Here is a 25,195-nt window from a genome sequence, read left to right on the forward strand (position 1 = left end):
CCCCAACTCCAGTTACTCTCTTATCAACTCACCTTAATTCTCTGCATAGCATTTATCTTTCTGAAATTAACATGTTCATTTGTTTGCACTCACATGTGAGCTCCAGGAGAGGAGAGACCTTGCCTGTCCTGTTCAATGCTGTGCACCTTCAGTGGCTGCCATAGAGCCTGTGGTGCTAAGGATTCTTTTGGCTGAAAGTAACAGTATATTTGTCTAAATGTGGCATAAACTGCAGGGGTTTATTTTTCTTTCTTTTTTTACTTTTTCAGATGGAGTCTCACTCTGTGGTTCAGGCTGGAGTGTGGTGGCACAATCTCGACTCATTGCAAGCTTAGCCTCCCAGGTTCAAGCAATTCTCCTGCCTCAGCCTCCCGAGTAGCTGGGACTACAGGCATGTGCCACCATGCCCAGCTAATTTTTGTATTTTTAGTAGAGAAGAGGTTTCACCGTGTTAGCCAGGATAGTCTCGATCTCCTGACCTTATTATCTGCCCGCCTTGGCCTCCCAAAGTGCTGAGATTACAGGCTTGAGCCATGGCACCCAGCCTAGGGGTTTATTTTTCTTACATAAAAAAGAACTGAGGTAGGCAGTTATCAGGCCTGGTTGAATAGTTCCATGCTGTTTGCATTCTGGATTGGCTTCTCTGAGATTGTGATGGCTTTGCCTCATGGTTGCTACATGGCTGCCAAGAGCCAAAGCATTGCAAGAAAACATCCCTCTCAGGAAGAAAGTGGGGCCCAGGCCTCCCTCCCTTTTTTTTAAAAAAATCAAGGTGGAAAAACTCTCCCAGGAACCCTCCTCTCTCACTTCCCTCTTATATCTCACTGGCCCAAACTGAGTGGGAGTCTAGACCATCCCAGTAGTCAAGAAGAGGGAGCTTATCATGGTTTTTTCATAGGTCATGATTCATCACCTGGAGCTGGGCCTGTGTTCCCTAAAGCCTGTAGCTCTGCCCTAGACCTGAAGTTAACCTGGGCTCTCTTCGCAAGCAAAAAGTGTTATAGCTATAGTGGCAGTAACCAGCAGCATGAGATTCATAGGTATTTATGGAACAGAGGGTATGAATCGCTGGTGATCTGCCTACATGCAACAACTAACAAATTTTACACATACTGTGCAAAACTAAGACTTGTGATAGAATGCTTTTAGAGGACTTCAGGTCCCAGGCCCTCTAGCAGCCTCCATATACGCTTTATTGAGGCTGATGTGAAGGCTGAAATAGGCTTGCTGCAAAGAGACTTGGCCTTTTCTGGATTCACAGAAACCATCACCACGCATGCCCTTGTTTCCATAATAAAGTCCCCCCAAAGACTATTTGATCTTTGAGGGTGGAGAAGGTGACCTATGGGTAGTGGTAGGGCTCCTTTCAAAAGGGCTGCTCGGTCCCCCGGATTGAGGGCCATTTTCTACTGTCAACAAATGAAATAACCAGATAGAAAACTGCCACTGTCACTGGAGCCTTTCACTCTGCACTTCAGGAGGTCTGACAGGGTCACCAGTACTTCAAGATTCCCGTCCCCATTTCTGTCTTAAACATGTTCATTTTATACCTTGTTATGAAATGTTCTTTGATTCTTGGAAAAACAATTTCTTGGAAGCTGAAAAGGGTAAGATGAATAAATGGAGAGGTGAGTGCAGGGCACCTGTAAAAGCTGCTGGAAGGTTGGTAAGTCCTCTAACCCCAGGGAGATGGCCTTCCTAATGCCCCCTCACCCCCACCCCCACCCCACTCCTGGCACAGTCATTGCTGACCTAGGGACCACCTGCCACTGGCTCAGGCCCCAACACCCAGCTCTCCCCAGTGGGGGGCGGAGCGAGGGGTGCTGCCACAGTAAGTTCCCACTTCCAGAAGCATGCTCTGTCCCAGGATTGCCTCTTGTTAGGTAAACCGACTGAGTAAGAAAACGGTGTGGGCTAGGAGGGGGACCCAGGCCAGCCGCTCACGCTGGAAAGCTGCTCTCTGTCCTTCGACATTGGTGCGACCCGTCCCCACGGAGCACACAAAAGGCGGCCGCTCCACGTTGTTTCCCATCCCCTAGCCGCCTGGGCCCTGGGGGCTTGTGGGGTGGGGGTCTTGAGAGTTCTCCAGCCCTCCTGCGGGCACTGCAGCTCTGAGGCGGGAGAGGAGCACTGGGGTAAAACGCCCCACTCTTGGAGACATTTCATCACCCCGCTCTGTTCCCCCACCCCACCCCGCAGGCCCCACACAAGCGGAAAAAAAAGCAACCAGATCTCCCCACCCGGATGCGGCTGCACCAACAACAGCAACATCAGCTGCGGGCGGAGCCCGAGCGGTAGCCACTTCCCCCCTCTTCCCTCGTGACCCTCGCCCCCACCTCCAGTTCTCCCTCCCCCTCTACACACCCTTCTTCATCAGACACACCCTCCGGCTTCGGCTGCAGGCGAGCAGAGCTCGGGCCCTCCAGGGGAGGGAGCTGCCGCCACCGACGCCTTGTGGCCGGACAGTGAGCGGGCGAAGAGAGCGAGAAAAGGAGGGAACGAGGGAGGAGCAGCGGGTGGGAGGTGGGAGGGAGGAGCAGCGCGAGCCGCGCCGCCGCCGAGCTGCGATGTGGCCGGCCAGCCGGCGTGTAAACAGAGGGAGCAGCAGCGGCCGCGGCAGCTCCGGCTCGGGGTAGTGAGTCCGCCCGCCCGCCGAGACCCGCCCGCCGCCGCTGCCATGGCCGAAGTGCGCAAATTCACCAAACGGCTCAGCAAGCCAGGCACGGCTGCTGAGCTCCGGCAGAGCGTGTCGGAGGCCGTGCGGGGCTCCGTGGTGCTGGTGAGTGGCCGGGGGACGGGGCGTCCCGGGGGAAGTGCTCCAGGCGGGAGCGACGGGGTGGCTTCCCGCGTTTGGGGGGCGGGGGGCGGGAACGGCGCCGGGGCGGCCGCCGGATGCGCCGCGCGCTCTCTTTCTCCGCTCCAGTAAGTTTTCGCACCGGCAGCCGCCCGCCGGAGTCCGAATCCCAGGTGCCCGTTGACAGCGCTCCGGCCGCCCGGCACTGCGGAGGCGTGCGCCGGGATGGAGCCGATTGGCAAAGCCGGGCTCGGAAGGCTGTGGAGGAGGCGGCGGTGGGAGCTCCCACCCGGGGTCGGGCCGGGGGTGTGAGCTAAAGAGCAGACCTAGCTCAGTTTTGGACTCGGCACAAAGAGCCGGGGACAAGGGCACAACGAGATCCCGATCGTCTCATACGAGCACCTGAGGCAGCGTAGGAAGAAGGATGCGATGAGCGTTTCGCACACACACACTCGCGCGCGCACACACACACCGTGTACACAAAAAAGAACCCCACCCAGAAAGCCCTGGGCGCCCAAGCTCGGGCGGGCGGTGAGAACAGAGGAAGCAGAGCGACTTCCTCTTGCAACTGGGGAGAGAGAGGGGTGATGGGTGTTGAAAGGGTGCTGCTGCGGAGGGAGAGCATTAGAAACAACGGGGTTCCGCGACAGAGTGGGCGCGGGGTCATCCACCGCAGGGAGAGTGTGTCCTTCGGGCATCCGTGAGCTCGCCAGAGGCAAGGGGACAGTGCCATGGGGATCTGGGGGAAGACTGGGTGTGCCATTCCACGGATGGAGGACCTGGGGTCAGAGCCCCACAGCTCGGGGCTGGGGGATGGGGATTCGAAAACGCGCTGACTCTCTGGGAACCCTCCCAGCGCACCCTCAGCCTTATCTGGTTGTCTGACTCTGAAGAAAGGCGGAGTGGTGCTAACGGGCACTTGCCCCTTCTCGTTTTCAAGACACTCGTTGCCAGTTTCCTGGACAAGCGAACAAACCCTAAATAAGCAGTCGGACTGATTAATTAGCGTTTGTTTTGTTACTCTGGTGTGTTTTTGTTGTTTTGTTGTTGTTTACTTTTGTCTCCCTCAGCTCCATCTTACAGTCAGTCTTTTGCTATGTTTAAATTGCACTGTTTAAGAGAGGGCTTTTTTTGTTAAAACCAACTTGTTATCGGAAGGGAACTTCAGCTTTTTTTTTTTTTTTTTTTTGTAATTTTTCTGTTGATTTTGTAGAGTCAGCAATAAAACCAGCATTAAAGGGAGGCCAGGGGCTTGATCCCAACAGTGGAGAAAGTTGACATTAGTGGGAGTTCTGGAGGAGGATCAAAGGTAAACTATGCACCTTTGAGATAAAGATCTGATCCTTAATAGCTACAACTGTGCAAAGCGAAGTCACTTTAAAGAAATCTCTTTATCATGGCTGGACCCTTCAAAGTTTAATCCTGCTCTTCAGTGGAGCTAACCCCAGACCTTTAATGTTATTTTAATGAACTTGGCTTATTGTATGTTTCAATCTGATTTTGGAGTGAGGACCTGTTGAGGTCAGATTGGAGCCTTGCCTGTCATCACAGCCAGTCAAGCGAGGAAGGCAAGCTGTGTGCAGAGCATTGATACCAGGGATCTCATCTTGGGTGATTGTTAACAAGTGATTCAATCTACCTAGCAGAGAAGGCTTTCCTAAATTCAGAGAAAAAAGAAAAAAAACCTTCCTTGAGCAGGGTTGGCTGGCCTTCTACCACAACACGTGAAGAAAGCTGTAGGTGGACAGATGTCTCCAGACAATAAATGGGACTAAGCAAACCTCCACTGGGATTTGATCAGCACTTGACTTGCCAGGGTAGCAGCTAAAAGTTGACATTAGCATTCTTTCTCATGTTTTCAGGTTTTCCAAAGAATTTCGTGCATTACAGTTTTAGCGGCTCCTTCCTAACCATTGATTCTGTGGCAAAGCAGGAAAAACTTACTGGCGGGAGTCTTTTCTAGGGGACACTGGCAATGGCCACGGTTCCCTTGTCAGCCTAGCTTACTTGGGACCCAGGCCATTGAGTTTTACCATTTACACGAGGCAATGCAGAGGAATATTTTACTCATTACTCTAGTATGTGAACCACATTGAGATTTTGGGAGTGAGGGAGAACAGATTCTAGTAATTTAAATCAATGAATATCTATTGAGCCCTTACAATGTTCAAAACACAATGCTAGATGCTCTATAGTTGTAAGAATGCAAATGTTCTTTTCCTTCATTTGTTTTCATTAGTTACACTCTGGGTTGGTTGTGTGTATATGGGAATGTCTTTGTCAATAGGACCCCCAGATTATGCACACAAATCAACTTTAGATTCTTCATGGAGCCTGAGCGAATGCTATTTGTAAGCAGTTTAGTCAAAATAAGGAAATAGTTCTTACATGGAATGTATGTTCCTAAATGACTCTCTATCACAAAGAGCTGTTAACCAAAGTTAGTAAAACCACGAGTGGCTGGAGAGTGAGGGGACCATGTAGCAACTGCTGCCATAACTTCTGATTCTTTTAAGGGACAGCTGAGGTAGGATTTACACTTGTGCTATAAACCCAAGATACTCATGTTGGGGCTTCAATATGAGATAGAGTCATTACTGCAGCAAGTCAAAGTCAAGCTTTCCTCTGGTGTTATCTCTTGTTAGAACATGGAAAACCCACCAAGCTGTACAAATATACAGTATTTCCTCTTTAGTTTTTAGTTTTTTTTTTTTTTAAGGATTTTAGAAATACACCCTTGCTGGCATGTTGCTAATATCATTCAGTTTTCCTCACTGTTGGAAAAATTCAGAAGGCTGGGCCTGGGCTATATATAGCATGCCACTGTGTATTCAAATTGTTATTCCGTTATTAGTACTTTCACAAATCTATTAACTACATAATAAAGCAGACAGAGAAAGAGAGACTGTTCCACTGCATTTTCCTGTAAGTTCAGCATTTTTAAGAAGGTCAGTTTTAACCCAGGGAAAGGGATAATTACAGAATCATCATTGACAGAGATTTCTCAAGAAGGGACTGGAGAGAAACATAACCTGAGAATGCATGTGATTAAGGGAGAAGTGCTTACATATATACATGTTTAAAATGCAGAATTTAAACACTGATTTTGTTATAATTGAGGATGTAGCTACTGGTGCCACAGGGGAACAAAGGCATTTTGCTAAACCTGTTGTGTTATGGCAGCCCTTTAGAGAAGCCACTGTATCACCCTGGAAAAGTCGCCTAGTAGGTGTTTAAATACTGTTTACTGCTGAGCTTACCCTCAATTCCTTATGCGCCAAAGGATCGGGAAAGAATTGCTTGATATTAGGAGTTGGAGCCCCTTGAGGCTCCGTAATACACGCAGCATCTCCTGGATGACATCAGCCAGATTTCATTTTATAGCTCTAGTAGAGAAAATCTCTCCAGAAGCTGAGAATCGCTGAAAAACATCTGCAGCTGTTGACTCCCCCAACCCGCAGCTCACAACTACCTTTGCCTGGAATGTTTGTTATGTTTGCATTTAGGAAGCTCTGAAAACAGAAACACTCCTCTGCTCCCTCTTCCCAAGGGAATTTGTGGAAACTATGTAATATAGAACAAAACCCACAGCCTCATCTGTAAGGAGGTGAGAATACTATGGAATAAAGCCAGTTTCAACTTGGCCTTCTTAACCAAGTGTTTCCTGTCCAGAGGCTTTCAATGAACTGAGGGTCTGGAAAGTTAACCAGAGTGTTGGCACCTAAACATAAAATAGTTTCACTACTCGAGGTTAGCAGGGTCCAGAGCTAACAACTCCAGGATCTGTACAAAAGACCAGTGCAGGTTGCTGTGAAGCCAGAGAGGCCTCCTTGCTGAACCCTCGTTTAAGCACCGAATAGGAAAATATGTTTTCTAAGACTAACATGTTAAAAACTTCTCTGGATTGAGTCTTTTTCTATTCGAATCATCAGCGAGCCTTTGTTCTTTAAGCTTTCATTACTTTATTACATGCCAAACACTTGTTTATTGTAGAAAAGCTAGAAATGCAGAAAAGTAAGAATAATTATCACCATCTCATTACCCAGAGGAAGCTCTGTAAACATTTTAATATATATATTTACCTTTCCTTCTCTTTCTCTCTGTGTGCATATACACATCTATACATATATATGTGTGTGTATGTATATGTGTGTGTGTATATGTATGTGTGTGTATATAGGTATATGTTTATATACACACATACATATATACATGTACATGTATATGTGTAGTTATATACACATATACATATATGATCTTCCCACCTCAGCCTCCCAAGAAAATACGTATATACACACATACATATACATATATATACGTACATATATATATATACATACTGCACTCCAATGCATTTTAAGACATTTTCAAAATTGCTAACTTGTCCCTTTAGGATAAATTTCTAGCAGTGGACTTGCTTGCTCAAAGATTGCACTGTATACATTTTTAGTATTAAAAATTCCTCTTAAACATACTGTTAAATTGCTCTACTGAAAATTGCTTTAGTTTACTCTTTCACCAGAAGAGTGTGAGGGTGTTTACTTCCCCTCTCCCATGCCAACACTGGTTAGTAATACACACACACATATACATATATATATACACACATATACATATATATATATATATATATATATATATATATACACACACATACACATACATGGATGGAAAGAAATATACACAACTTTTTATTTATGTAATATATTTTGAGACAAAGTCTTGCTCTTCACCCAGGCTGGAGTGCAGTGATGTAATCATGGCTCACTGTAGCTTCAAACTTTGGGACTCAAAGGATCCTCCTACCTCAGCCTCCCAAGTAGCTGGGACTGCAGGCACATGCCACCATACATGGCTAAAGTTTTTTTTGGTTTTGTTTTGTTTTATTTTAGTAGAGACAGGGTTTCACAATGTTGCCCAGGCTGGTCTCAAACTTCTGAGCTCAAGTATTCCTCCCACCTTGGCCTCTCATAGTTCTGGGATTACAGGCATGACCCACCTCGCCTGGCCGCACAAACTTTTTTCTTTTTGAGACCGACTCTTGCTCTGTCACCGGGCTGGAGTGCAGTGGCATGATCTCGGATCACTGCAACCTCTGCCTCCCAGGTTTAAGCAATTCTCCTGCCTCAGCCTTTGGAATAGGTGGGACTATTGGCATGTGCCACCACACCCAGCTAATTTTTGTATTTTTAGTAGAGACGAGGCCTCACCATTTTGACCAGGATGGTCTCAATCTCCTGACCTTGTGATCCACCCGCCCCGGCCTCCCAAAGTGCTGGGATTACAGGTGTGAGCCACCACAACCGGCCCACACAAACTTTTAAATATTTTTTTTTCACTTACCAGTATCTTATGAACATTTATTGGTGTCAATAAATACAAATCTGTCTAATCATATTTAATGACTGTCTACATTTTCTTTATGGATGTCCCAGAGGTAATCATCTTTACTGTTTGATATTTTGATATTTTCCTAATTTTGTGCTGTCATAAACATGAGCTATAAAGGTAAATAGCTATATGTCTTTCGTTTAAATTTGAATTAATTGAAAATAATCATGGCCTGGCATGGTGGCTCATGCCTGTAATCCCAGCACTTTGGGAGGCCAAGGTAGGTGTATCACCTGAGGACAGGAGTTCGAGACCAGCCTGGCCAACATGGTGAGACCCTGTCTCTACTTTAAAAAAATACAAAAATTAGCCCAGTGTTGTGGTGCATGCCTGTAATCCCAGCTACTCAGGAGGCTGAGGCAGGAGAATTGCTTGAACCTAGGAGGTGGAGGTTGCAGTGAACTGAGGTCGCACCACTGCACTCCAGCCTTGGCGACAGAGAGAGACTCCGACTCAAAAAATAATAATAATAACCAGTTTCTAAATTTCACTTGCCACAGTTCAAGTGCTCAATAGCTACATGTGGCTAGTGGCTACTATACTAAACAGTGCAGATATAGAGCATTACCATCAATAATTGAGTCGATGTCTTTGAGAAGGCATTTTCACCAAAATTGCTAAATTGTCCCCTTAGGATAAATTTTTAGTAGTGGACATGCTTGCTCAAAGATTGTACCATATAAATTTTTAGTATTAAAAATTCCTCTTAAACATACTGTTAAATTGCTCTACAGAAAGTTGCTTCAATTTGCTCCTTCACCAGGAGAGTGTGAGGGTGTTTCCCCTCGCTTATGCCAATGGCTGGTTAGTAATACTTTAAAAGTTTTTGCAGTTTGATAGGAAATAAGTGGTACATCACTGTTCTAATTTACATTTCTTTGATTACTCTTCAAGTTGAACAGTTTTTCATGTTGATCGGCCTTTCATAGTTCTTCTATTGAGGCTTGAATGAATCTTCTTACTTACTTCCTTGTTTGTGATTCTTGCAATAGTCTCCATCCCCCAAGATTCTGTTTTGCTAAGTCTGGGGTGGGGCCTTCATCTGTATTCTTTAAAACAAACCCAGGTGATTCTCATGTGCACAGAAAAACTCATCTAGACTGCCTATCCACTCAAGGCAGGAATGTCCTTTCCACCCACCCCTGACAAATGATTATTTAGCTTCTCCTTAAACACTCCTTGCTGTTAGAGGGCTATGTTAGAAAAGGTTCTTCACCATGGTTTAGATGTAGCTCTGCTGTTCGAGCCACAGAATATGTTTGCTTCCTTCCTCTTTTGCATGACAATCTCTCAAATATTTAGAGACAGCCACCATGTCATTTTTTTTTTTTTTTTGAGACGGAGTTTCATTCTTGTTGCCCAGGCTGGAGTGCAATGGCTTGATCTCGGCTGACTGCAACCTCCGCCTCCCAGATTGAAGCAATTCTCCTGCCTCAGCCTCCCAAGTAGCTGGATTATAGGTGCCCACCACCACACCTGGCTAATTTTTGTATTTTAGTTTTAGTTTCACCAGGTTGGCCAGTCTGGTCTCAAACTCCTGACATCAGGTGATCCACCCACCTTGGCCTGCCAAAGTGTTGGGATTACAGGTGTGAGCCACCGCACCTGGCCTACCATGTCATTTTTAAATTCAGTCTTCACAAGGCCAAAGAGCCTTCACTTCTTTCCTTCATTCCCCACATGACTTGGTTTCAAGATTCTTCATATCATGATCATCCTGTTTAGGCTCTTTTCCAAGTTTTCTACGTTCTACTGAATATGTGAGATACAGAGCAAAAGCTAGAGGGTCAGATCTGGTCTTGAATCCATCCTCTGTCACCGGCTTGAATTGTGAACAGAGGCAAGTAACCTGGCCTCATTTTCCTTATCTGTGAAATGGGGATAAATAATAGTACCTTCCTTGTGGAGTTCTTGGAAGTAAAGAAGGTGACATATGGAAAGTTTCTAACGTATAAGTGATTCGTAAAGGTTATAAAAAAGACATCTAGTGGAAAAAAACAAACAGTATTCCAGAAGGAATACAGTGGGTGGGGGGCAATGTTTTGTATAAATTCTGGATATGAGCCAGAAGCCAGTGGCTTTGTATTTATCTTTATTCCCAGCCCCTCACACAGTGTCTGGAGTGCAGTAGATACTTAGGTGTTTTGTGAAAATACACTGCTAACCCTGGGCAGGATAGACTCATTGTTGGGAGAAGAGCCTGGCAGCCAGGAAATGACTTAAAATACAGTTAATATAGTTCTGGAGAGAACAAAGGCTTTTAGCTGAGGCAATGGGAATGGAGATAAGGGAGAAGACATAAGAGACACTGTGGTGAGAAAATCAACAGGATTTGATAATTCTTAAAAGGGAAGGAGGGCTGGACATGGTAGCTCATGCTGTAATCCTAGCACTTTGGGAGGTCAGGGAGGTTGAGGCAGGTGGATCACCAGAGGTCAGGAGTTCGAGACCAGCCTGGCCAACAGGGCAAAACCCCATCTCTACTAAAAAAACAAAAATTAGCTGGGCATGGTATCACACGCCTGTAATCCCAGCTACCCAGGAGGCTGATGAAGGAGAATCGCTTGAACTTGGGAGGCAGAGGTTGCAGTGAGTCGAGGTCACACCTCTACACTCCAGCCTGGGCAACAAGAGCGAAACTCCGTCTCAGAAAAAAAAAAAGAAAAAGGGAAGGAGAAGGAGGAGGAAGAAAGAGAGGAAGAGGGGAGGTGGAGTCAAGATGATTTTGAGGTTTCTCAGCTTGGGAGAACCAAAGGAAAAGCAAGTTTGTTGATAGGGAAAGGGAAAAGAAAATTAGCAACTTCTATTTGAAAGGGTTGTAAGGGCAAAGGCAGGTTTCAGTTAAGCAAGACGATGGCTGAGCATGTAGGGTTGTCTTTTGGCAAAGGACTAGGGGTTCTTGAGGGGAGAGGTGGAAAGTGTTCCAAGTGAGTTCAGGAAGTAGAGGAAGAACCATGAAAAGGCCAGGGCTGAGTGGACAGAGATGAGATTGTAGGAGATTAGCTGATTGAAGAGGTTTGCACCTTTGGGGGTGATTAGGGAAGTGGGAGGCAGGGTGTGGAGAAATGACCTGGAGACCAGCCCCAGACTTCCAGTTAGAATGCGGATGGGAAGTGAGTTCACCCCTTGGGCAGATCCCACTCTGGGGTGGGTCTGAGTAGCAGTTGTCCTGTAGGAGCAGTGGGGTCAATGAGGGGTTGACTTCCTGCTCAGGTGCTCAGGAAGAGGCTAATAGGATAGTTCCTGCTTTTAAGGGAGACTAGAGGTATGCAAATAACCTAGAGAAGATAGAAGCCAGATAGGAGGCCAGTGGTCAGGTGGTTTCCCAATCTCCACCTTATCTCCCCTCACACACCGCCCCTGCCAAGTGCTCTCTCTTGAGATCCTTAAAGTTTTTCAAGACTTTGGTCCTTTCTGGGTTTGACAAGGTTAAATAGGCCATTACTAATGAACATTGTTCTGTCTATGGCATTTCCCACGTTATTTGATCACAGACCCCGCCATCCCCTGGCTTTTTATGGAAAGGGGTAAGTAAATGGTGACATCTAACAGGCTGAGAAATTCCTATATGGTGTGCATGTGTAACTAACTCGTCTTGGTGTCCTCTTACTTGGTCTCTGTAGGTTACAAGCAGTGGTTGCTACCTTCCAAAATTCCCATGCTGCACTCCAGGTACCACCCTTGCTGTTCCATTCAGAGGAGTAATTTGCCCGTCTGATTGTGCTTTCTCCTGAGCTATAGAATTGTCAGCAAGGCATGTTGAAAGTTTGTTAGTTTTTTAAAAGAATTTATTTATCATGGAAGGGGAGGCCCAAACTACGTGAGGGAACAGCTAGAGCCATTTCTTCTTTTCTGTAGATCCTAAGGGTACTTAGAATATGTTTCTCTTTGGGATTTACACTTCTTGGTTTAATTTTCATCGGGCATGCAGAGGAGTTGGTGGGTAACGTTGGCCTGCCGTTTATATCAGCCTACAGCCAGGTGCCTTTTTGATTCCTTACGGGAGCCCACCTGGACGCTTCCAGAGCAGTAGCTTGAATGGAGAAAAGAGACAGCCTCAGCTGCCATTGCCTGTAAGCTTGTGCTTCAGAGCAAAGTGGTTAAGAGCGTGGGCTCTGGAAGCATGCTGCCCAGGTTCATAGTTCAGCCCTAGATGACCTTGGGCCAGCTATTTAACCCTCCTGGGCATTGGTAACCCCCTCAGGGGCTTGCGGAAAGATTTGAATTTTTTATTTTTGTTTGTTTTGTTTTTTGACACAGGGTTTTACTCTGTCACCCAGGCTGGAAAGCAGTGGCACGATCTTGGTTCATTGTAACCTCCACCTCCCGGGTTCAAGCGATCCTTCCACCTCAGCCTCCCTAGTAATTGGGATTACAGGCATGTGCCACCACTGCCCAGCTAATTTTTGTGTTTTTAGTAGAGACAGGGTTTTACCATGTTGGCCAGTCTGGTCTTGAACTCCTGACCTCAAATGATCCACCTGCCTTGGCCTCACAAAGTTCTGGGATTACAAGCATGAAACACCACGCCCAGCCTTGGATGAGTTACTATATTCTTAATGTATAATATTTAAAGCACTTCAAGCAGGGTTTGGCAATTGTTAAGTACTGATGATTGTTGGCTCTCATTATCATTTCCAGGCTTTATGGTGGGCAGAAGATGGCTTTTGTGTATGTGTTACAAGTCAGCAGACAGAAAAGTTAACTAGAAGAGGGGAAGCAGGTACCCTTGCTTTACTTCCTTGCTCCAAATGATACCCCAAAGGGGTGAACCACAAGGCTGAGACAAAAATCATCTTCACTTTCCGGAAGAACAAGCTGGCAGACCCCTCTGCATGAGGTTCTTGCTCATACCTGTTCCCAGTCTGACTTAGTCATACTGAAAAGCCTAGTGGATGGGAGCGAGGGTTCTTGGTTTTGGGCAGTTTCCGCCTTCACTCCAGTTTAATGAGTGAATGGGGAGGCTGGTCCTCAAGTGGGGAGAAGCACTGTGTCCTGTGCCTAGGCCGGAAGACTCTCCTGCCTGGGGAACCTGGACGTGTGGCCTTTGGCAGAAGCACTTACCTTTATGCCAGCCTGTTCAGTGTAATGTATGCAAAGGGGTGAATAGAAGAGAATTTGGATCTGTGTGGAAGAACAGAGCTTGGACATGCCTACCTTTCCCTTTCAAACTTTCACTGAGGCCAGGCACATTGGCTCACGCCTGTAATCCCAGCACTTTGGGAGGATGAGCTGGGAGAATCACTTGAGCCTGGGAAATATAGGGAGACCCAATCTCTACAAAATTAAACAAAAAATTAGCTAGGCATGGTGGCAAATGCCTGTACTCCATCTACTTGAGGTTGAGACTGCAGTGAGCCTTGACTATGCCACTGTACTCCAGCTTGGGTGACAGAGGAGACCCTGTCTCAAAAAAAAAAAAAATAAAAACAAAAATAAAAAAACCCAAAAACCTTTATTGATATCCCTTTCACTCTTAATCCTCACATTTAAGACTCAAGTAAATACCAAAATTCAAATGCTTTTTAAAAAATTCTATTTTGGGGCTGAGCATGCCTGTAGTCCCAGCACTTTGGGAGTCCAAGATGGGGGGATCATTTGAGGTCAGGAGTTCTAGATCAGCCTGGCCAGCATGGTGAAACCCCATCTCTACCAAAAATACAACAATTAGCCGGGCATGGTGGTACATGCCTGTAATCACTGCTGCTTGGGAGGCTGAGGCATGAGAATCACTTGAATCTGGGAGACAGAGGTTGCAGTGAGCTGAGATCGTGCCACTACACTCCAGTCTGGGCAACACAGTGGGACTGTCTCAAAAAAAAAATTGGAAACATACATTTTAATAGGAAATTTTAAAACTTAAAGCTCTTTTGAGAAATTAACATTCTTTTATATTGGGTTTTTCTGGTTGTGTGGTAGCAGGATAAGTTCTGTTAAGAATAGTGTGTGGCTGGGCATGATGGTTAGTGCCCTTTGGCAGGCTGAGTCAGGAGGATTGCTTGAGGCCAGGAGTTTGAGATCAGCCTGGGCAACATAGTGCTACCCCCATCTCTATAAAAAATAAAACGAATAGTGTGCACAGGTTCCCAGCTCCACATGGTTCATCTTTTGTCTGTGTACAGCCATGCACAATGATGCCTAAATTTACTATTAATGATTTCCTGCGATTCTTCTCCACTTTTATTGCCTATTGAGTTTATTTTTCATGGGAAGTTATGTGCTTTTGCCTTTTCTGACTTCTGTTGGATTGTGTATATGTTTCAAGCTGCTGAGAAATGTTAGAAGATATTCTGATACTTCAGCTTTCCCATCACATTGCTTTCCCTAACGACTGGAAATATTTTACTGGGTGAGATTTAACTAAGAAGTCAAGTTTTCTTCCAAGTCTCTGAGACAGAACATCTTTATTTGAAGTGTTTCAGTGAAGTGTGTCAGAAGTCTGGGGAATTCATTTGTATAAGATTTTTTTTTTTCCTGGAGACAGTCTTTCTCTGTCACTCAGGCTGGAGTGCAATGGCATGATCTCGGCTTACTGCAACCTCCACCTCCTGGGTTCAAGCAATTCTCATGCTTCAGCCTCCCGAGTAGCTGGGATTATAGGTGTCTGCCACCATGCCTGGTGAATTTTTTTGTTTGTTTGTTTTTGAGACTGAGTCGTGCGCTGTTCCCAAGCTGGAGTGCAGTGGTGCGATCTCGGCTCACTGCAACCTCTGCTGCCTGGGTTCAGGAGATTTCCCTGCCTCAGCCTCCTGAATAGCTTGGGACTACAGGCATGTGCCACCATACCTGGCTTAATTTTTGTGTTTTTAGTAGAGGCTGGATTTCACCATGTTGGCCAGGCTGGTCTCGAACTCCTGACCTCGGGTGTTCCACCCGCCTTAGCCTCCCAAAGTGCTGGAATTACAGGCATGAGCCACCATTTCCAGCCAAGATGTTTTTTAAATGATGACAAGACCTTGAGTTTTTATAGCCCAGATCTTAAGAAGAGTTAAAAATGCTGTTATATCTATCTGTGACCTCACATGTCTACAGGTCATTACTAAATACATATCCCATTGTCATCACCCCTGTCTGTAATTGGGGAAACAGAGGCATAGTTTTCATTGAGACAGGCCATAGGTCATTCATAGTAATGAAATGACAGAGCAGGTAATGAACTCCAGGTGTCCTGATACCTTTGGAAAAATCATGTGAAGCACAGTCAATCAAGCGGAGGAAGCTCTTTCTATGTGGTTTTGGTGATGATCATGCTCTACTGGGAAACCATTTATTTCTAAACAATCTTAGGTCTCTTTAGCGGGAAAGTAGGAGGTGAGGACAAAAAAAAAAAGAGGGATGGAGTTGTTATTGAGAAATATGGGCAAGATCAGTATAGATTTTTCCTTGCCAAAGTAAGTCTAAGGATTTTGAGAACTGTTTGCAATTGGCCATTCTTCCTTACTTCGCTATTTGAATAACTATATGGAAAAAAAATCTCCAGAACACTGGCTCTGCAGAAGTACCTGGGATCATTTTCATGGAAATGTTTTTATGATTTTTTTTTCAAGTGGGTTCATGCTGTCCAAAAATAACAACATACATATTTCTTTCCATGCCTTTTATATTAGTAGTTTAGTTTTCCTACTTGAGAAACTGCCAGCTGTATGCCTTGCAAGGCCTGTTGTCACAGTGTTCACGGTGTGAATGGAAGAGTGCTCTTGGCTTGGCCAGTTTACTTTCACAGGTGAACAAGTTCCTAATGCTTCAGTACATTAGTTTCCTAGAGATCTGAAGGAGGGAATGCCACCTTCCAAGGTACCTACCTTCCCACCAAGAAAGAACTTAAGTCCAAGAAGGTTCTAAATCAGCTGGTGCACACATGCAACTTAATCGTTATTTCAAAGCTAACAGGGGCCAATAACTCTCTTTGGGTCCAGCCGAGTGTTTATGACATGCTGTACAGCCTGTGGAGCAAAGAAAGCCCTCCTTGCTAACTTGACCCTGGGGAGACTTGCTCCTCTATTCCTAGTGACTGACATGACCACTTGCAAGGGAAGTTGGACTCCGTCTGTCCCTTCCAAATGGTCTGGCAGAATTCTCATCAGGAGAGCCACAAGAAAATTCCATAAGGCTTCTCACTTCAGTTCTGTAATAACAAACCCAGCTCCCTCTCCCTGTCTGCCCTGCTCCTTTACTCAGAGACATCCAGGAGTCTCATACTCAGAGCCCGGATTCTGGGCTTCAAGGCCATGGGCTGCTGGTTCTGTCCTGTCTTTAAAATTCATTTCCAGTCACTGGATTTGGATCTTCTTCCTTGCCCCCTGTGTCATTATCTCACTCACTATATCCCTATCTGGGCCCCCTAGCCTGTCCATAGCTAACTCCCTGCCTCAGTTTTCTGGCTAATGGCCCAGTCCCTCTAGGAGTGAGTCCTTGTCTTACTGCTGGCTCTCCTGAGGAGGATGTCTTACCCACACCAGGACCATATGACTGAGCCCAGCACAGTGGAGCTGTGGACCGAAGGGATGAGTTTCTCTTTCTTTTTTTCTGGAGACAGAATCTTGCTCTGTTGCCCAGGCTGGAGTGCAATGGCACAATCTCAGCTCACTACAACCTCCACCTCCTGTGTTCAAGTGATTCTCCTGCCTCAGCCTCCTGAGTAGCTGGGATTATAGGCATGCACCACTACTCCTGGATAATTTTTTGGATTTTGGTAGAGACAGGATTTTACTATGTCGGTCAGACTGGTATTGAACTCCTGATCTCAAGTGAGATTAAAGGCGTGAACCACTGCATCTGGCCTGGAGCGGGGAGCTTCTGCTTAGAGAACTCAGAGGAGGCAGAGTGACTGGGATGACACAGCATCCTTGGCTCATGGCCCCTTCCTCCATCCTTAAGCCAGCAATAACTGGTCAAGCCTTTTTCACATCCTATCTCTCACACTGCTTCTGTCATTGTATCTCCTTCTCTGACACCAACTCTCTTGCCTCCCTCTTTCACTTATGAGGACCCTGTGGTTACTTAGGCTCCATCTGGATAATCTAGGATAATTGCCCCATCTCCAAGTCCTTAATTTAATCATTCCTGCAAAGTCCTCTTTGCCATGTAAAGTAACATATTCACAGGTTCCAGGGATTAAGATGTGGCCATCATTGAGGAACCATTATTCTGCCTATCATGCAAGATGTCACCAAAGGTTTAGGAATGGTGGAATCCTGGGGTCAGATGGGTTCCCAACACAGGTCCTGACATTACAGTGGAGGAGGAACAGGGATCTGGCAAACTGAGCCTGGCGCAGAAGTCTTCATAGAATTCAAATGAGGGAGCACAACCCCTTTTGAGAATTTTGTTTGAAAGACAGCAATATAGGTCTGCAGTCTGTAATTTCAATTCGGATGTTTTCTTAAATTCTTCATAATTAAATGTCTTTCCTACACACAGTCCTCTCTGAGTCTGGAGTTCTTATAGTGGGCACTGCTTTCAGACTTGAGGTGTTTTAGGATACAAGCTGGCCAGACCCTTAGCAGGTATTTAGCCAGCTCAAGCCTATGGAATTTTCCACCCTCAGTTGAAGAAAAGAGCGAAGAAGTAGGGGTGTGTGTGGGTGTATGGATGTCAGTATGTCGCGGGAGGTCGGCAGGGAGGTGTTTAAAAGAGAAAGGGATGGTTTCACATCACAGAAAATAACTCTTTGGCTGACACGTTCCAAGATGTCTCTCATATGTCCTGTGTAAGAGATGCTTTGCCCAGCGTGAAGGTCAAGTTAGACTGGGCATGGCCTTTCTGCATTTTCAAGGTAATCACGGGATCTCTTCCCAGAAATGGCTTTCTAAAACGCATGATTGGAGAAGCAGAAGGAAGGACTGGAAAATCTCTCTGAGTTCTTTTTGGCTTCATGATGATTTCAGTTAAGAGATTAATGGAAACTTCCCTCTCCATCACATCTAGTCACTGCCATCTTAGAGACACATACCACAAAAGCTTCCTGGCTGATCACATTTGCATCAGCCCTCCTCACAATGGCCAGTATGATGCCCATGTCGTGTCTGATGGCACAGAGCTTTGCTTTCCCATGGAAGCACTCTGTCATAGAAGTGGATTGCATTTCCTATTTTCACATCGGTTCTAAATGGCCATGGCCATATTTTTCCCAGGTGCAGACTATCTTTTTTCAGGCCTCTGGCTAACTGACCTGGCTGTAATTCACTGAAAATCATTATAGAAAAGGTTGGGGAAACTCCCATATTTTGTTTGAAAATCTGTAGAGACAAAATACACATTCACCATCTTCACTTTTTCCCCGTTCTATTTTTCCTCCTCAATAGAAAAACAGTTTCAATTCTCCTTATAAACCGTCTCAGGTTAAATATTTAGATGTTTTCAGTAGAATTATTTGAAACCATTTTTTGTATGTACGTATCTACAATGAATGTCTACCAATTATTAAATATGAAAGGGTATTAACTCTAGTGTTACTTAAGTCTCATTTAGAAAATGGTGTTCACTTTCTGTAAATTGTGGGTACATTGTCTTCAGCCTGGCTGATTTTATTTTATTTTGCTGGTTTACTAATTTCTGCTTTGGCGTTTCTCCTTTTCTCTACTGACTGTCAGCTGAACTTCGCTGAGGCTTCTGGGTACTATGCATTAGGTCAATGAGCTTCATGACAGAGTCGACGCCTTGCAGTCCTGGGACCTTTGGGGCTGTGTTGCGCAGCAGAAGGAACTAGAAAGGAGGGCGTTGCTGGTGCAAACTAGAGAGAGAGAAAGTTGTGCTGAGCTGTGGAAGATGGCTCCCCTGGCTGAGGGAGAAGACAGATAACTGTCATTCAGTTCATGCTCAAATCCCAAGGGAAATGCTTGTGAACTGTTGCTTGAATTGAAGAGAAGCAGAGTATCTATTTCCGCTGATTTCTTTTTAACAGATCAAACCTACTTAGGACAAGGAGGTAGGGGGAATGGTGGAAGGCAAGATCAGGGCTTAATCTCAGGGAATTGAAGGATTAAAAAAGGCCAGAAGGGAAGGCATTTTTTTCCATTACAAAGACCAAGAGGCCAGAGATTAAAATATTAACAATATTTAATGAGTGCAGCCATATATTTTTAGATTCAGACAGGAAGAAATCAAGTCCTTTAGAAATTGTGCTTGATAAATGAAACAGTTTTGTCTGGGACCAAAGGGGTGAGTAGATACTTGTTCAGGGGCTGGAGACAGTGCATATACTGTCAACTTGCATAATTCAGGACCTCAGATCAGTTAGTTAAGGAATTGAGAAAATACTTCTTTTTTTTTTTTGAGACAGAGTTTCACTCTTGTTACCCAGGCTGGAGTGCAATGGCGCGATCTCGGCTCACCGCAACCTCTGCCTCCTGGGTTCAGGCAATTCTCCTGCCTCAGCCCTGAGTAGCTGGGAATACAGGCACACGCCACCATGCCCAGCTAATTTTTTATATTTTTAGTAGAGATGGGGTTTCACCATGTTGACCAGGATGGTCTCGATCTCTTGACCTCGTGATCCACCCGCCTCGGCCTCCCAAAGTGCTGGGATTACAGGCTTGAGCCACCGTGCCTGGCCAAGAAAATACTTCTATGCAGTTTAGCATATATGATAGTTGGAACATAGGGAACCTCATTCTCCAACTTCAGTGGAGGTCAGAGTCATGTGACCATCAGACACCCATAGGGGCCAGATTTCTGTTGGGAGCCAAGGGTAGAGGGACTCAGGTGCCAGGTCTGCCTGTCCTCCCTTCTTCAATCCTAGCCTCTACCAGGGTAGAAGGGGAGCAACAGCTCATGCCTCTGCCAGAGTCATGTTTCTCAAGGCAACAAACCCTGCTTGACAGGAATGGTGGCCATAGAGGCTGCCTCCCTGCACCCTTGTGACTTTGTCTGAGAACTTCCCCCACTGGTACTGGCTTCCTCTTACTGACTACATTCTCTTTCTTTCCAGCTACTCTCTTCCCTTTTCTACTTTCTACTACCCCCTAACTGCTTTCCCCTCATTCTGATTTTCCTCCTTATGTTCACCTCTGCACTGCCATCTTCCAGGAAACTCTTCTGTGGATTTGGCTGCCTGATCCAGCCCCTTGGCTTCTCCCTTCTACCATGCCCTGGGAACCATTATTTGACTGTGGGCATACTCCTTCTCTCCCCTTCTCATCTTTTTCTCACCTCTTCTTTCTCTCCCTCCTCTGTTTGGCTAAAAAGTGTGCTTTGTGGCACAGAGCCATCACTGTGTTTATTTTTTTAAACCTTTTCTTTAGCCAAGGATGGAAAATTCCAAAGGCCTGAGCTAGTGATGGCTGGATGCCTTTTCTGGAAATCCAGTGGCCTGAGTGCCAAGGAAATGTTGTGGAGCTACACATCTGGCAAGATTGTCCCTTAAAATGCCCTGGCATTGGATTTAGAGCCAACTGAAAGAAGGGGAGGTTCTGTCTGTGGAATTATGGAATCAGAATGAAAAGTTAGCTAGGTGTGGTGGCACACGCCTGTGATTCCAGCTACTGGGGAGGCTGAAGCAGGAGGATCACTTGTTCAAAGCTATGGTGAACTGATTACACCATTGTACTCCAGCCTGGGTGACAGAGCGAGACCTTATCTCAAAGAAAAAAAAAATGAAGAGTTTACAAAATTACGTAATTATAGCCCCAGAGCCCAGTTTATGTCACTTTTTTCCTGCTGGGTTTAATTGGGAAAGAGTGGCCTTCGACTTAGTTGATCTTTCAAGTGAAACCTTCTGCATGAGAGACAAAGTTCCTGTAACTCAGTTTAATTGATGGTTTTCCTTCATTGGGGTCATTATTTGGCAGTGGCTAGGCACACTTCAGAGCACCTGGAGTGGGCCTCATAGGGGAGGACAGCATCCTCCCAGTTGTTGCCAGGTGGAGTTGAGTAGGCCATCCCACCCTCATGTTTCTTGCCCCCTCCCTGGAGAAATAATTATATGGTTTGGCTATGTCCACACCCAAAAATCTCATCTTGAATTGTAATTCCCATAATGCCCACATGTCAAGGGTAGGACCAAGCAGAAGTAATTGGATCACGGGGCAGTTTCCCCCGTGCTATTCTGGTGATAGTGAATGAGTCTCATGAGATCTGATGGTTTTATAAACATCTGACATTTCCCCTGCTTGCACTCACTCCATCCTGCCACCTGTGAAGAGGACGCCTGCTATTTCTTTGCCTTCTGCCATGATTGTAAGTTTGCTGAGGCCTCCCCTCAATGCTGAACTGTGAGTCAATTAAAGCTCTTTCCTTTATAAATTACCCAGTCTTAGACAGTACTTTTTCTCAGGCAGTTCTTTATCAGGAGTATGAAAATGGACTAATGCAAATAATTTGGCCAGAGTTTTGTCCACATGTCCCTGAGGGCTGAAGCAAGTCGAAGTTGACCACCTTGATGGTAAGCAAAAAATTAATTGTCTTGAAATAGCTAGAAACTGTACCATTCTGGTACCTCTTGGGAGGGCAGGGGAGATTAACAAAATACCCAAACCCATAACAATGCCAACTCTGTCTGCACTGGCTTCACATTGCTGCAAATAAACACCCAGATTTCCTAGAGGGGCCTTCATAGCCCTTCATGTCCACCAGTAAGGCCCATTCCACCTTGAAGTTTCTTCTCCCACCATATCCCTTTCTGCAGCCCATAGTCTAGCCACACTGAACTATCACACTTTTTCAAACACATTCTATAGTTTCTCACTTATATACCTTTGTGCATGCCGACTCCTCATCCACCTTTAACAACCCCTTCCCTGCTAAAGGGAATCCTGTTTGTCCTGCAGGGCTTAGGCCAAATGGCCATCTTCTCCATGGCCATCATATTTGAAGCTAATTGCTGCTTCTGCAGTCTTACAGTCTCTTACTAGTTGCATTGGCTTCCTGTAGCTACTGTAACAAATTACCACAAACTGGATTGCCCAAAACAAGTTTATTCTCTAACAGATCTAGAGACCAGACATCTGAAATAAGTATCATTAGGCCTCATTCCTTAAGGAGATTTTAGGAAAGGATCATTTATTGCCTCTTCCAGCTCTGGTAGCTACGAGCATTCCTTGGCTTGTGGTTGCATCACTCCAATCTCTGCCTCTATGGTCACATTGCCACCTCTTTGGTCTGTTTCAGATCTCCCTCTGCCTCTTTCTTGTCAAGATGCTTGTGATGGCATTTAGGGCCCACCCCAATAATCCAGGATGCGTTCTTCATCTCAAGAGCCTTAACTTACTTGACATCTGTAAAGACCCTTTGGCCATATCCCATTTGCAGGTTCCAGGGATTAGGATGGGGGTATATCTTTTTGTGAAGGAGGCATTTTTTTAGCCTGTGCCTTAGTTCTTAGGTTTTAGAGATGATTGATGTCAGTACTTTGGTTTTAGAGAGAATTGATTTCATTAGGCCTTCTAAGAACAGTTGTTGATAGCTTCTCTATTCTATTAGAATGTATATACCTTAAGGAGCTGGTAGGAGACTAGAAAGCAAATGCTTAGTTGTCAGTGCCAGAAGGGCCCAGCAATTCCACTGACAATCTGTGTTGGGCACACTGACTTTTGGGGATCTCCTTTTGCTCGTTTGTAAACACTGGAAGAATAACATCGACATCAATGGGCCTTGCAAAGTAAGGGTTTGGGCAAATATATATATGTATATATACGTTCGTATACCAGAAAACTGTGCAGTCCTTTAAATGACTTTCTTTCCCTCCCTCCCTTCCTCCCTCCCTCCCTTTCTTCCCTTTCTTCCCTTTCTTCCCTTTCTTCCCTTTCTTTTTCTCTCGCACTCTCTCATGCGTGCTGTCTCTCACGCGTGCTCTCTCGCGCATGCTCTTGTTCTGTCGCCCATGCTGGAGTGCAGTTGCCTGATCTTGGGTCCCTGTAACCTCCATCCCTCGGGTTCAAGCAAGTCTCCTGTCTTAGCCTCTCTAGTAGCTGAGATTACAGGTGTGCACTACCACGCTCAGATAATTTTTGTATTTTTATTAGTTACAGGGTTTCAACATGTTGGTCAGGCTGCTCTCGAACTCCTGACCTCAAATGATCTGCCCACCTCAGCCTCCCAAAATGTTTGGATTACAGATGTTACCTACCATGCCCAGATAACATCTATATTTATTATTGACAGTGGTAAAAAGTTTACATTATGAAATGCCATGCAAAGTATGATCCTATTTTTGTTAAATAATGCATATGTGATATATGTGAATTTAGTTACTTAATCACTCTCTGCCTTGTTTTCTTCAGCTGTAAAATGTAGACAATTGTAGTACTGACCTCAGAGGGTTGTAACGATTGAGTAAAATAAGACATTGAAGCATGAAGAACAATGCCTACACATAGAGAAGCACTGAATAAATGTAGCTATTAGTATTATTGTTATATTCAAAACAACATTCTCAAAGGATGTTGTATGTTGATAACATGTATATATAATGTGTATATGTGTGTACAATATTAAGAGTGCTAGATGGGCACACTGGTTAGAGGGGGTAACCAGTAATCCTGGTGACTCAGGAGGCTGAAGTGGGAGGATCATTTGATCCCAGGAGTTTGAGACCAGGCTAGGCAATGTAGCCAGATCCCTGTCTCTAAAAAATAAAAATAAAATTAGCTGGGCATGGTGGTGCGTGCCTGTAGTCCTAGCTACTTGTGAACCTGAGGCAAGAGGATTGCTTGAACCCAGGAGTTTGGGGTTACAGTGAGCTATGATTGCACCACTGCACTCCAGCCTGGGTGACAGAGTGAGAGAGACCCTATCTCAAAAAAAGAAAGAATAAATAAATTTTATAAAACAGTGCCTATTTCGGGGTGATGGCATTATGTTATGAGTAAATTTTATTTTTGCTTTAAAAACATTAATTCATTTATTTTACTCTGAGCATTATTATTTTTATCAACAGAAAATATAGAGTTCAAGATAAGAACCATACTTTCAGGACTGCTAGATTTATGTGACATGCATGTGTGTGCACACATGCACAACATAGAGTCTCTCTATAATAATTAGCTATTATTATTAAGGTAATTTTTCCTATAATCCTGCAGCTCCTTGCCTAGTGCTTTGCACATCTCAGATTCTCTATCTGCTAAATCATTGAAATTATGATGGGCAAGAAATTAGACTTTAATTCTCACTTGCTTTGAATTCCTCTCTTCTTTAGTATTGTTCCCTGAATTTTGATTATAATGTGTTTTCTTTCAAGTGAAGTTTTGAAGAATGTATGTACATATCTATTCTCTCACACTAGATATTTGCCTGTACATCCACATACATCTATACGTTTCATATAATCTTTATAATTTTGTGGAGGTATAAGTGCCTACTCTGAATTTTCTGAAATGTAAGTTAAAGTAGCTGCCATGTTACATGTGAAATGTGTCTCAGATTGTTGATACTGGAGTTCTCTTTTACTGTCATTAAGAAGATTAATCACTAGAGGGACTTACATTTCAAGTAAAGCTAACTAATTTGCATTGAAATTGCAAGGATTTCTGGTCATGATTTTTCTGATTTTGAACATTCTGAATCTTTGTTCTTTTATTTAAAATAATCTTTGTACTTCTCATGGATTTAAAAACAAATGGGGCCAGGTGCGGTGGCTCATGCCTCTAATCCCAGCACTTCGGAAGGCCAAGGTGGGTGGATCAAGACCAGCCTGGCCAATATGGTGAAACCCAGTCTACTAAAAACACAAAAATTAGCTGGGCGTGGTGGCACGCGCCTGTAGTCCCAGCTACTCGGGAGGCTGAGGCAGGAGAATTGCTTGAACCTGTGAAGTGGAGGTTGCAGTGAGCCGAGATCGTGCCACTGCACTCTAGCCTGGGCGACAGAGCGAGACTCCATCTCAAAACAAACAAACAAAAAATGGATGGGAGGATTACTTATGAAGTACGAGCTTTGAAATGGAAGGTCTTGCCTCTGACATTTAAAACAATTAGATTATGATGTGTATCTTGGTAGGCAGGGGCTCTTTCCTGCTGTACTGTGTACCTTTTTTTGGGAGGGGATACTGAGAATTAAAGGATCAGGCTGTTT

At 44.9% G+C, this 25,195-nt stretch overlaps 1 protein-coding gene across 5 annotated transcripts in view; it reads left to right on the forward strand.

Annotated features, from left to right (window-relative positions):
- The first annotated feature begins 2,559 nt into the window (after positions 1 to 2,559).
- DOCK11 (dedicator of cytokinesis 11) overlaps positions 2,560 to 25,195 on the forward strand; it is a 194,885-nt gene continuing 172,249 nt past the window's right edge. For all 5 annotated transcript variants that reach the window (XM_078362461.1, XM_078362462.1, XM_078362463.1 and 2 more), the window contains exon 1: positions 2,560 to 2,779. In XM_078362461.1, coding sequence (XP_078218587.1) covers positions 2,678 to 2,779 — 102 coding nt within the window. In that variant the 5' untranslated portion in view covers positions 2,560 to 2,677. The remainder of the gene's footprint in view (positions 2,780 to 25,195) is intronic.

This window comes from Callithrix jacchus, chromosome X (genome assembly GCF_049354715.1).
Source record: "Callithrix jacchus isolate 240 chromosome X, calJac240_pri, whole genome shotgun sequence".
Lineage (NCBI taxonomy): Eukaryota > Metazoa > Chordata > Mammalia > Primates > Cebidae > Callithrix > Callithrix jacchus.